The 14,241-nt window shown below is 37.1% G+C and overlaps 1 protein-coding gene across 1 annotated transcript in view; it reads left to right on the top strand.

Moving 5' to 3' along the window:
* The window catches only part of ARFGEF3 (ARFGEF family member 3), a 229,582-nt gene that overhangs the window by 152,354 nt on the left and 62,987 nt on the right, over positions 1 to 14,241 (top strand). Inside the window, exons 13-14 of the mRNA XM_069077269.1 lie at positions 3,424 to 3,590; positions 4,767 to 4,932. Coding sequence (XP_068933370.1) covers positions 3,424 to 3,590; positions 4,767 to 4,932 — 333 coding nt within the window. The remainder of the gene's footprint in view (positions 1 to 3,423; positions 3,591 to 4,766; positions 4,933 to 14,241) is intronic.

Raw genomic sequence — 14,241 nt, 5'->3', positions numbered from 1 at the left:
CACACACACACACACACACACACACACACACACACACACACACACACACACACACACACACACAAACTAGCCATGTGACCTTGGGCAAGCCACTTAACCCCAACTGCCCTCCAAAAAGCAAAAAAAAAAAGTCTAAAACTTACAGAGTGATTTTACACAGGAGAGAAAGAAACAGATAATGATGGATGGAAAATTGATAGCACAGCATGCATTTATGTGTCTTTACAATTTCTGATGTGTAGGTGTCAGTGGAAAGTCCTTAATTAAAAAAATCCATCCCATATGTCATTAAAACCATAATTAGTTGCTAGGTCTTATGTAAAGAAATCTGTTGCCAAGCAAAATGTTTCAACTGTTAAATGCAGGGAATAAGATAACAAATCATTGAAAGAATTCATGTTATTGTTATAGCTCCTGATGATGAAGCATGATATAGTAATTGGCCCAGAGACTGGTTGCCATAGGGCAGCAATGGGGGTGGGGGTGGGAGTGGGTGGAGATGAAGGAAAGAATCAGAATGAAAGAGGAGAAGGGGGAAGGAGAACAAACAAGTAGTTACTTCAAGAAGAAAAAAAGTCAGTTACCAAGATTTTATAGGCTATAGGTCTGACTATCGTGTCCTTCCCATTCTGACAGACTTTGACTTAGCAAACAAAAGTATGAGACTTGTCTGTTCTATTGCCTAGGGACTTCTTATGGCATATATTTTCTGATAGAAGCACATTTTTCATATAATTATAAGAAAAGTATGGACTTTATTACTTCTGAGATAAATCTGGAAAATTAAGCAGATTGTTATTTATCCTGAGGCAAAATAGTCCTACCTGGTTTTGTTCCATTCTTGTGAGCTGGCTAAAAGAGTTTCATAACTTGAAACATTAGTCAACCTGCTCTAAAACAGACATAACTTATCAACAGGTTGTTTATAACCAGTCTGACCGATTGTCACCACTGATGATCAGTAATGTCTTCCAGTGGTTCATCTGTCTCTCTCTGTGTTAATGACATTATGCTTCATTGTCATTTACCCCCATTAAGTATGACATGAGTCCCAGTAAATACATTAGTTACCTTCTTACTCTTCATGAGCTGAGCATCTGCTCAGTCTTTCAAAACACACTCAAATGATTTCTTGCTCTTGCATTCAACCATTTTTTGTTAGTGTCTAATAGCTAGGTCAATTATAGGATTTTTTCCTGTGTCATATCACAAAAAATGTATTATAGAGTAGTAATTGCACCATTAAAATGCTCTTTCAAATTGTTAAACAGAAATGGGTGTTCCTGCACTTTATGTGACCAGGAGAATTGCAAAAATCCCACCCAACTTGAAAGCTTTAGACAATCTCACTGTGTGTTGGGGTACATTAGTATTTCCTAAACTCAGACATGCCTCAAAAAATGAGTGATTTTTTTTAATGCTATCTTCCAACATTTATTTACTTTATGCATCTAGTTCTCAATTCTAAGATGACAATCTAAGAGACTTGTAGCACAGAATTTGTCGAACCTCAAAAAGACAAGCATTAATCTTTAACTTAATGGCATTTTAAATCCTTTTTAAGTAAAAAAAAGTCATCTCATCTAATATATTTGAATAGATGGAAAATGGATTTTTTTTCCTCTAATGCCACCAATTTTATTTGGCTTTGAACCATAAAAGCCATGTTCTGTTTCATGCCCTCTATTAATTTAGAATAAAAGTAGAAAATCAGAGATCAAAATCCTTCAGTTTCAGGACCATTTGAAGAGGTTAAAAAAATTGTTTCAGAACTGTAATTTCATAAGTGTGGGGAATTGTCAGTGTAGAAACTCCCTCTAGCAGTGCAGATCAGCAAGTATCCTGAAATTGTAGGTGAAGATCATTGAATGACTTTCTCAGGGTCATACAGCCAGGATGTGTCAGTGGCAGGACTTGAACTCAAATCTTTCTGAATCTGAGCCCAGCTCTATCTACTCTGCTATGATTTCTCTTTAAAAAAACCATAATACAGAGTTGAAAACAGACGGTCTCAGTACCACCTTTTCTTTTTACAAATTAACTTGGAGATTCTGGAAAAAAAAAGATTTAAAATTATGTTTGAAATATGTATGCTGCTGAGAATGATGGCCTGAGTCTATTCATTTATCTATTTTTCATTCTATATTCTAGGAATATAGGTTCAGAGCTGAAAAAAGTTTAGAAATGATCTAGTCAAAATCCCCCATTTTACACATGAGGAAACTGAGGTCCAGGAAAAATTAAGCGATTTGCCCAAGGTCACATATGAAATAAGTAGTAATGATTCACATCCAGATTCTTGGATTCTAGAACCCATGCTTTTTCCATTCAGTTATATTCCAGCCATATCCATGTCAGGCCAAACACTTGTGTGGTATCAAAACAATAAGGCAAAATGGTGAACATGACACCACACTGGGTGAAAGGGAAAAGGAGCAGAATAAGTCTACATGTGCTCGGCTCGTAGTGCCTGCTAAGAGCTTTACATATATTCTTTCATTTGAATCTCAACTCTATGAGGAAGCTGTTATAGAGAAAGAGGAGGCCAGTGTTTAGTTTCTGACATGACTTCTGGTTAAGTGGTATATGGTAGTATGCTTTATGGAATAAATATAAGACTCACACAAATATTTATATAAGTCAAAAAAATTCGCATCCTGGCTCCCACATTTCTCAGCTGTGAGGTCATGAGGTAATCATTTGACCCCTCGGAGTCTCAGTTTCCTCACTTGTAAAATTAGGATACTGCTATTTGCACTCCCTACCTTATGAGAAAAGCACTTTGTAAACCTTAAAGCACCATATAAATAGGAACTACTACTTCCACTTTGGACAAGCAAGGAGACCTTTATTTGGCTCAATTTTCCCATCTGTAGAATCTATAGCAAATTTATATAATATTAATAGCTAATGTTTACATAGCATTTTAAAGTTTGCAGAGTTCTTTGCATATATTATCTCATTTGATCCTCACAACAATCCTGTGAGGTAGGTGCTATTATTATTTCCATTTTATGGATGAGAAAACTGAGTTTGAAAGAGGTTATGTGACTTGGCTAGGGTCACACAACTATTAAGTATCTGAGATGGAATTTGAACGCTGATCTTCCTGAATCCAAGGTCCACTGCTCTATCTACTATGCTAACTAGCTACCTCTATAAAGCACAAGCTCTACAGAAGGAAATAACTTAAATATAATTGGATTCTTTCATTTATTACTATTATTATCTTTGCAAAAAGGAATCAGAGAGGTAAGAAACAGGGTCCTAGTCAAATTTCTTGGCCCCAGTTCTCATTTCCCAGGAATGTCTTCAAATGCATGAGTTTTCCACCTCCAAAGCTGGTTCATGCTTCTCTGTGATGGAATCCTACCTAAGTGATTTGTCTGTGGCCCCTGGAGACTCTTTCTGTCTTTCTGTTAGGTATGATTCACTCCCCTGGATTTGACAGCACCAACAGCCTCAGCTTTCAAATCCTGATGAATGCGGACAGTCTCTACATGGTCTCACACTACACTCTCCTGCTCAATCTGAAGCTCTCCAATGGTGATTACTACAGAAAGAAGCCAACACTTGCACCTGTCATGTTGGTGAGCATGGAGTCTCAAACAGGACACTCTGCATACGCTTAAGTGGGTGGGCACTCAGCCGTGAAGGCAAGTGTTAGTCACATGTAGGAAGAGGTTCTACACATGTCATGCCATGCAGCCTTGGCATTCCCATCGCCTCTTAGGGATTTGGAGGCTGGAAGGATATCCATGTTGTTAAGTTACAGACACACTCACTACACTTACTGTCACAGAGTTTGAAGAACAGTGACTATTTAGAGCTAGATGGATGGATGGCCCAGTAATTTCACCAAATGCTGTTATTAAATACCCATATATGTAATTGCTATTCAGTTCAAAAGCTTGTTAACTTGCATCAGACAGTGCACAGGGGACTAGCCTTGGTTACGTATATATCCATGTGAATATGTATACACATATATACACGTCAAAAGGATTACCTGGGCATACAAATGCTATAGAAAGCTTTTTTTGGTTCCAAAATGGTCCCTAGATCAATATTTGTCCACAGGTTGAGCAAGTTTACTTATTAACAGATACTAAAATACTTTCTATAGATCACAGACTAAGAAAATAATTTCTTTTACCTATTGGTTGGATCCCTCTGAGATGGGTGTTGCCTCCAATAGCCTTAGTAGAGGGAAAAACAATACCAGAAGAACAAGTATGGAACGGAAACCCATGGAATTAATACGCGAATAGGAACTTACAAGGAAGCAAGAGTCATTTTTCTGTTCACCTATAGCAAACATCTCCAGGGGTGTGTAGGTGAGCAGCTTTTTCATAAATGTAAGTGCTCTTGGGTAAATATTTATTCCATCAGGCTATTAAGTTTCCAGATAGTAAATTCCTTCCCTACCACTAGCTGGGCAGGTGATGAAAAAAGGAAGGTATAAATTGTATCATGGTATAACTAGATGGCTCACATACCAAGCAATAAATATATTAAATGTAAGAACCCTAACATTCGCCCAGAAATATTCTTATTTAGGCATTTAAAATATTTAACATGGAAAAATGGGCATCATGAGAGTTATAATAGCTTTTATCTATCTTCCCTGAATTTCTAAAATGAATTAGGTTTACTGACCATGGGGTAATTAAGGGGCACCTGGAAGGGGGAAGTGAAAAGAGTTTGGGCTCAACATATTGCTGAAGGTTATACTCTTATCATTGACTAATAATCTGTCTCCATAGAAAGAGTTTATGAAGCAGGTCCAAACCAGTGGGGTGCTGATGGTTTTTTCTCAAGCTTGGATTGAAGAACTTTACCATCAGGTGCTTGATAGGAACATGCTTGGTGAAGCAGGATATTGGGGAAGTCCCGAAGAACACAGCCTTCCCCTCATCACCATGCTAACTGGTCAGTGACTCATTACATTGTATTTTTTTTAAAGTACTTGCTAGTGAGAGAATGCCTTCTTTTCCAGAATCCATTCCAGGGACTCTATGGTTTTTCTACACATTTTTAAAGGGCATCCACAGAATCTTAATATCATTTAAGCAATTAGTGGGTGATTCAAGGTCAACAGGTATGCATGCATATGGTACTTCACCAATATTCTGATGGTCAAAATGTTGTGGGCTCTTTCAGTTAACTGTCCCCTTTTATTTCATTCCTGTTTCTGCTTCATGTAATAGTGGTGCCCACTGTTCCCTATTCAGTAAGTCCTTCTTTGGCTCTTTATTGATGTAAAATCATCAATCTTATTTTAAAAGGGAGGTTAGTGTACTTTGGGCACAAATCCTAGAATCATTCCTGGAAGCTCCATGCTCTAAGATTCTTTGGTGCTCATGGGATTTTGACAGTAATGCTGAATAATTGAATAGCTAGCTGGTTTCAGTTTTGTTTCCCATATCATTTAATCCAGTGGTTCTTAATTTTCTTCCCTGCAGTATTTGAAATAATAATAAAGGCTTATTATATAAGTTTTTGTATTATAGAGGTTACTACAAATGATATTTGTATTATATGAATATAAATAGAATTTGTATTATAAAGTTATCGTAAAAACCATAACATCTTTGCCTTAAGTATACACAGTTTAGTAATTAATTAAATTATTTTAAAATCCAGGTAAGGTCATTAGAAAGATATGTTTAGGGGCAGCTAGGTGGCTCAGTGAATAGAGCACCAGTCCTGGAGTCAGGAGGACTTGAGTTCAAATCCGGCCTCAAACACTTCATACACTTACTAGATGTGTGACCTTGGGCAAGTCACTTAACCCCAAATTGCCTTGCCTTCCCCCCCCCCCAAAAAAAAGAAAGATGTGTTTATCATATTGTCCCACAACTGCAGAATCAGGACCAGGCCTGGTTAAGAGCTAAAGATAGGCTCTTATGTGATAATCCTGCCCCTTCTTGAATACTTTTAAGTTACAAAGAACTATTTAATTCTTGAGTTAGCACAAGCCATTTTTAAGTACCTTTAGTATTTAGGCTATTCCTTATTTTGTTGAGTAAAAATGTGCCCTCTCTAACTTTGACTTGGTGATTCTAGTTCTTCCCTGTAAAGTTACATGGAACAACAAGTTTTATTTTGCCTTGACATGAGAGCCCTTCAGATATTTTAAGGCACCTCTGATGATCCCACTTAGTTTTCTTCTCCAGTATATATCCCCTCCATTCAGCTCATTCTCCTTTGTTTTGAACTTAATACTCATTAATACTTACTGGCTCTGTATGGACAGGTCTGAGTGTTTCCTCATCCATAATATAAGTGGGTTGCCCTAGATGGCCTCTGAGGTCTCTTGCTCTAAATCTATGGTCTTGTGATACTAACAATGCTAAATTCCCATTGGGGTTTATCTGTTAATTTTTTTATGGGCTGCTTATTTATTTGTGGTAGGCACATCATTCTGTTCTTGTATATTAGATTTCCTGTCTCCTGAGTTTTTATTGTTGTTGTTGTTGTTTTACTTTTTCCCGTTGTGTGTCTGTGTAGCCATGTCCCTCCTATTCAACACTCTACCATAGGTATGTTATCCTAAATGAAGAATTTTACATTTAATCTCTCTGGGTTTGAGTATACTCATTGTAATTTGAGGGGGCTGGATTAGGTGGTCTCTAAGGTCCCTTTCAGCTTAGTGAATTTTTGTTGGCTCCTTCATAAACATAGATTCCTTTTCTGCCTGCTCATTACCCACATGTTTATTAAAAGGTTTTAGATTTTTGCTGAGGATCAACATGAGAATTAACATTTGTTTTTTATAAAAGATTATACAAACATCCCTTCTACTTCTCTACTTACCCCATCACAGTTTTGATTTAACACAGGTCAGCATAAGAAATTATTGTTGTATTCTGTATTTTTAAATTTTCTTTTTCATATAGTATTTTTACTCAGTGACCTACATATAGCCTACAACCAAATACTTAACCTAAATTTTACAGTAAGGTACTGTAAACAACCCATAAAAGAAAAAGAAATAGTTCAGATTTCAAAGGGCCAAAAAATTGTATGCAGATTTTCTAGATCGCAGGTGTGCCTCCCCCCAAGCCTCCCCCCTAGAGTGGAAGGGATAACTATAGGTAATTTAACCCATCTTTCCATCCTTTCCCCCAAATCCCTATTCTTCTAGAACCTCTTTTATACCCCATCATTTCTCAAAGATGGCTGTCACTGGTTTGATGATCAGTACCCTGGGGTGTAATTCATCCAACCTAGAAGGGAAAAGTTCTAGACCGTTTCTGTGCTTTCTTATTATCTTTTCACTTATCCTGCATCTCTGTTTCCTATTTATCATGGTGATTCTACTCTTTTCACTCTGGAGATTATTTTCCTTGATAGAGAAGAGGGAGGCAAAACTGAACTTTTGATTGGTGTTGCCTTCTCTGTGTTGTTTGCTTGTATTATATCCACTGACCAAAGCACGGGACCTGTACTTCCTGGTTCTCTTTACCTAGAGCATAGCTTTAAAAATCCTTAGCATTTCCCACAAGTATTTGCTAATTCTGAACTTTAGTCTTCCTTATAGCCTTCCTGATACAGCTTATATTTTCCTTTGGCTATGCAGACCTTACTCCATCTTTTGCCATGTCCTTCCATCTTTTGTACATGTCCCTTTAAAATTTGAAGTTAGTTTCAGTAGCTTGATATTGGTTCAATATCATATAATCAATATCAATAAGACACTGAAGCTATTGAAGTTTGGGGAAAATGTCTCTTTAATATGCCATTTATCTTCCCATACTTCTAAATTTCAGTATTTGTCAGGGCTTTGATCATTATTCAGTCTTTAATCTTTCATGACAGCCCTCATCATATTGTGGAAATAAGACTTTGTAATGAAAGAATTTGGATTTGAATCCTACCTCCTTCACTTTCTGTGGTATGATTATGGGTAAGTTAGGTGACTGCTCTGAGCCTCAGTTTCCTCTTCTCAAAAATGGGAATAATAAATAAGACTTGTAGTACTTACCAGATGAGATTATTTTGAGGATCAATTGAGATAAAATATGTAAAGCACCACACAAATATTAAGACCCTGTGTGCATGTCAAGTATTATTTACTTCTACATATCTGCATGTTACTGTAATTAAAAAATAGACAAGAGGACTCTCTGCCTTAAAATTTATGTTCTTTAAACAAATACTGAAGATGTATATAACTTACAATGACTCTATTTAGTAGAATGTTATTGGGTTAGTTGAGCAGAACTTGTCTAGGGAAAGAGCTCTTTTGCAGTGAATTAGGTTTGTATCCTAGTTTAATTCCATCCTCATGGAAAGATTTGAAAACAGATGTGGGACAAGTCTATGGATTCCCTTGTTTGTGGAGGAACTGTCTACACTAAATCTCTAAACTAGTAGACTTCAGAAAGGAAAACTGTACTTAACTGACCTAGAAGTCATCGGTATAGAGGAAAAGATAATAGATCTGGAATCAGAGGACTTGAGTTCAAATTTTGGCTCTATTGGCAAGTCAGTTAATCTGTCTGATTCCACGTTCAGCCATCTATAAAAGGAGCAGGTTGGATTAGATGGTCTCTAAGATCCCTTTCAGTTATGATCCTATAATTCTAGGGTTCTAGAATCGAGGAAGATTTCCATTTTAAATTTCCTGCTGGATTCCAGTCCTCCCTTCCTTCTGTGACTCATGTCCTTCTTTCCACACTTGATCAATTAAGGAGTCCATTGCCTAGATCAAGACAAATACAGTTTTCACATCAGCCATAAATGTGGTGCCATTGGTTAATGAAACCTGGTTAGGGCAGACATGATCAGTTAGGCAAGTAATTTAGCCCTATTGGGATTTTTCATATCACTGTCCCAAGCCATTTCATATCAAAGATGGTAGTTATTAGAAATTTTCTATGTGATATAGGACTAAAAATTAGTAGTCACAATTCCTGATTTCTGGTCCACCTATTCCTAGTCTGCCCCTCTATAATTCAATAAAGCCAAGATTATTACTACTAGGTCACTGTAGTGGCAACCACACTGGCATACCCAGGATGGCTGCTAGCACAGGTTGTTAGATCTGCTTTACTAGGAAAAATAGCTGTTCAAGGAATCAAGAATCTTTTCTTAATTACGTTCATTAGTTTAACTTATCTGGCTGGTATTTCAGCCCCTCCCAGTCCTGTGATAGTAATAGTGGTTCCATGTTTAAATATATCAGGGTTTCCATATATGAGAGACCTCTGCCCCAGTATCTATAAATGCTCTACCTACAGTGGTTTGATCCATTTTTCCAGAATATGATTAAATTGACATAGGGTCTGCAATCCCATCTGTGTACTTCTTTAATCTGAACTGGGGCTTGGCCAATATCTTATTATTTCTTCGGATATGACAAACTTGGATACAGTGGTTCAGAAGGAGCTCTAGGGGCAGTTCTTACTTCTCTATTCCATCTAATATCAAGTCTCTTTCCCCGATACATCCTATATAGTTTGTTAGTTGGAATACCATCTATTTTTCCATAATCTATCCCTGCTCTCAATAAAACAGTAAACAATTATCTCCTTGTTAATCTATTCTGACTGTGAATCAACTGGCTATTTAGGAAAATTTATCTTTTCCCCATTCCCCTAGGTCACTTAACTGTGAAATCTTATCCAGTACCTCTGAAAGAGGGTACCCTATTTCCCCAATTAGTAAAGTCAGAATTATGTGTCTATAAGCAGGAGGAGTTTTCACTATTGTATTTCTATGAGGAACCATCAAGGGAGTGCTATGATACACATCTGCATCTCCCACCATGACAGCAGTTTTCATTACCTCTTCTTTTAGCTTCCTCATACAATCCCTAAGCAAATATGTGGGTTTGTCTCCACCTGGCCACATAGAGTCAGTGGGGTACTGTTTACTGTATCCCTTGGTGGCTAAAACCAACAAATGTTGCCTTATATATAGTAGTTCCTAATATGGTAGTTCCTAAAAGCTTCTTGTACAAAGGGATTCTGGTTAATACCTATAAATTTCAAATAATTCATTTAATCTACTCATACTCCTCCAGTCCCCTCATCACTAAGATTAGTGATTCTGTGATTTTGGGGGCTAATTGAATAAAGATTCTATAACTTACTGCTGAGCAAAATCCTCAGTTACCTCCTTAAACACTATGTGGCCCCTCTAGTTCTCCTGCTTCCTTGGTAGTATTGGAAGAGTATCCACATTCCTAGAAGCTTCCTCATCTGAATTTGCTTCATCTTTCTCCCCTATGTCTTGGTCCCATTCAGGCCCTGAAGATGCAAGGGCTGCATATACCCTCTTTTTTGTTATCTTTTCCCTTCCTTCTCCAAGTCACTCTCACAGCTGTCTTTTCTACTTCTCACACATAGGAAATATAGGAAGTTGGGGTGGACAGGTGGCACAGTGAGTAAGAGTGCTAGCCCCAGAGTGGGGAGACCCGGGATCGGTTCTGGCCTCAGATACTTAGCACCCACACAAAATAATTGGCCATGTAACCTTGAGCAAGTTACTTAACCCCAATTGCTTTTAAAAAAAGAAATATAGGAAGCATAGAAAGCTTCTCATACAAATCAGCTAACTCCTTTTCCACCTGAACCTTTTCCTCCAGCAATTTGTCTCTACCTTTACAAATAATACAATAACTTGTCAACAATGCCCATCATCATCTACATACCTCTGTAATTTCTTTCCCTGGTTCTATTGGTATTCATTATAAACATCATTCAAAGTCTATAGGTTCTCCCTTCTATAGCCTTAGTTCCCAGTTTTCACATAGTCCTGTGCTTTTATCCCATTCTCTTGCTAGGGAACAATAAGGTAAATCTTCCCATCCTGGGATATTCATTTCCTTCCCTAAAGTCTTCCTGTTTCTAGATGGAAATTTTATATTTTGCAATCCCATCCTTATTGCCAAACATAATGCCAATGTGATACCCATAGCAGCTGCTATGAATATGCATACATATTCCCAGGGTTTGTTCACAAAATATAATAAACCCTACTCCTCAAAGACAAAACCAAAGTATTTATTTGGGACATTACTATTAGGATACTAAAAAGCAAGGTTTAGTAAGATATTCATCACCAATCCAGGGAGCGCCAACATGGCAAGTGTTCTCTCTGTTGAGTCTCCCCACAAGCAAGTTCCCCTAGGCAAGTTCTTCCCTCTGTCCACTTCTCTCAGCCTGAGTCTCTCTCTACCCACACCTCTCCCTCAAAACAATACAATATGTATACTGTTTCCAATCAAAGACTTGATTGTTTTAGAGAAGCTTGGAAATCAGCACTTAATCAGAAAAGTGTGAGGATTCCTGTGACCCAGAGCCTAATTGGCTCTGCATCAGGGATCCATGTGATGCCTATTAATGGGTGGAGATCTTATATCCCATTAACCTTACAGTCACTAGGTATAATAATGAGAGAAATTTACCCTGATTTCTAGGTAGAGTCAGAAGTACAACAAATACGGGAAGAATAGAATCTATTTCACAAACAAATTAGGTAAATCCTTCTTTATTGAAAGGGCATACTGACTTGGAGTACACATATGTAATATCAAAAGTAGAATTAGAAAAAAAAAGTCTTTTCACTTTTGAATGAATGAACCAAATTTGAGATCCAGTAGAAGAGCAAAGGACCCAGATCAAGTGTAAAAAATATCAAAAACCAAGAACACAGGTCTTCATGAGATGCTGTTTTAATTATGCAATCTATACCTAATAGCCTTTTGGTTGTACCAAGTTACTTAGGATAAAGCTGGCCACAAAAATCCATGCTTCGGAGACCAATAAGAGATAGTTGACACAAAACTCTTCACTTGCCCTCAACTTCTATGGCTCCATGATGTTTCACTCTTTCTTACTCCTATATCAAGTCCTCTGATCCCATATCTTTCACTTCTGATTCCTTTTCTCAACTCCCACGGTCATCAAACTTTTTCAATCCCTTATCACCTCTCCTCTAGAATACTGTATTTGGTTTCCCTGCCTCAAATCTCTTCCTTTTTCCCATCCAGCCTCCACACAGTAGCCAAAATTATATTTCTGAAGCAGAGGTTTGATAGTCACTTCCTTGTTTAAAAATCTCCAGTTTTCTTGCTTCTTTATCATTGAAAGTCTTTTACAATCTGTTCCATTCCATCTTTTCAAGCAATTATCTTACTCTCCTTCGAGTGCTCTGTGTTCTGATCAAACTAAACTTTCTTTCCATATGACAATCCATGCCCTATCTCCATATCTTCATCAGGCCCAGAACACACTCCCTCCTCCCTTTTGTCTCCTAGAAACCCTAACTTCCTTCAAAATTTAGCTCGAGTCACCTCCTACAAGAAACCTTTCTTGAGTACTAGCAGCTTGTCTTCCCCACCCCCAATATTAATTTGTATATAAGAATATATGTATTATATATATAATTGTCATATATTTTATATATTTTGTATTTGTTTATTTGAGTATATCCTAAAAAGCAAGTTTTTTGAGAGCAGGAACTCATTTTTATCTCACTAGTGCCTTTTTCCATCACTAGCACAGATTAGGTGCTTCTTAAATGTTTGCTAATTAATTGATTCATTAGTTATCATTGATAATAAACTGTGGAGCTCTGAGTTTGAATGGTAGAACAGTGGTAGAGATTTTAACGTTCAAATGGGGATAATAAAACCTATGCTTTTAGTGAAACTGCCAGTAGAAAGGCATATGAGAGTGGTTTATAGCAATTTTCAAGTGATGAAGGGGAGATGGATTTGAAATGTGATTAAAAGGTACTTAGTGTCTTTGATCTGATACTTTTATAAAATAAAATGTGAAGCAATAGCAGCAAGCTTACAGATTTTTTCCTACTATTAATAATTGTAGCTAATTGTGACAGTGTATCAGAGAGGGTTTTTTATTAGCAGACATTCCAAGAGCTTCCTTGGTGATCATTAGACAACATTTTCTGCCTGTTTTCACAATAAGCTAAGCCCAGAATTACTGTAAATCACAGGGTTTAACATCCTACATATAGGCACAGTGAGGTAAAATGGAAAGAATACTAAATTGGAAACAGGAGACATGGTTATTAGTCCTAGCACTAATATTTACTTAATATGTGTCTTTGGGCAAGTTATAGAACTTCTGAACTTCAGTTTTTTTTGCATCTATAAAATGGTGCTGATTCCAACTCTGCCTCTCACTTCACAGATTTCTTATGATGTCCAAATGAGAATAATTTCAAAGCATTTTGCAAGGGTCTTGTTAAGGCAATTTGCAAGAGCTTTGATTGTTGGAAATGGGCATATCATATTAAGAGGTTTGTGATAATATGAGTTTTTTTCAAACTCTCTTCCAAAGAAGTTTTGCAGGAGAAATTAGAATATTTGGTAAATGTATATAGAATACCACTGTCTTAAAGATCTGTATATGAAGACATGAGATTATAAGGAAGGGACAGATTGTTGAAGATGCCAGTGGAGGGAAAAGTAGGAATATTGCTATGTTCTTGAATAAAGTTTTCATTTCCGGGTGGAAAATCCTAAGACTTCTGATCTTCTAATGGTATTCTCATCCTGTGGAAATTACACAAACTCTAATACTATGCCTTTTTGCAAATGAGAAAAAAAATCTCAACAGAATACTAAGGAAACAGATATTGAAGGAATAATAGCCCATGTATTCACATATATTTTCTTTTTTTTAAAGTAAAATTTTTATTCAAGTATTGCATTTTTATATAATCTACATTTCCCAGTGTACACATCTCCCTTTCTCCCTTTCATAGAGACATCATTCATGTTTCTTTGGATAAAGAGCATCTGGATAAAAAACAGAAAAGGGAAGAGTCAAATTTTCAAAACTCACCAAACATATCAGAAGTCTGAAATATGCATTGCTCCCCCATCTTTATCCTGCAAAAAAAAAAAAAACCTTTCTGAAAAGAAACAAAAAGAGTTGCCTTTTCATATCTTTTCTTTGAGGTCAAATTTGGCCAATATATTCTTCAGCGTTCACTGTTATAAATGCTTTTAAATGGGATGTTTCTATCTCTCTCTTCCTCTGTCTCCCTCCCTCCTTCCCTCCCTCTCTCACTCGCTCTCTCTCTCTCTGTCTCTCTCTGTCTCTCTCTGTCTGTCTCTCTCTGTCTCTCTCTCTTTGTCTCTGTCTCTGTCTCTCTCTCTGTCTCTCTGTCTCTCTCTCTGTCTGTCTGTCTCTCTCTGTCTCTCTGTCTCTCTCTCTGTCTCTGTCTCTCTCTGTCTCTCTGTCTCTCTCTCTCTCT

The sequence above is a fragment of the Petaurus breviceps genome, unplaced genomic scaffold (genome assembly GCF_028583685.1).
Source record: "Petaurus breviceps papuanus isolate PSGF00001 unplaced genomic scaffold, PetGlider_PUasm1.0 90977, whole genome shotgun sequence".
Classification (NCBI taxonomy): domain Eukaryota; kingdom Metazoa; phylum Chordata; class Mammalia; order Diprotodontia; family Petauridae; genus Petaurus; species Petaurus breviceps.
This window is presented reverse-complemented; position numbering and strand designations above follow the sequence as displayed.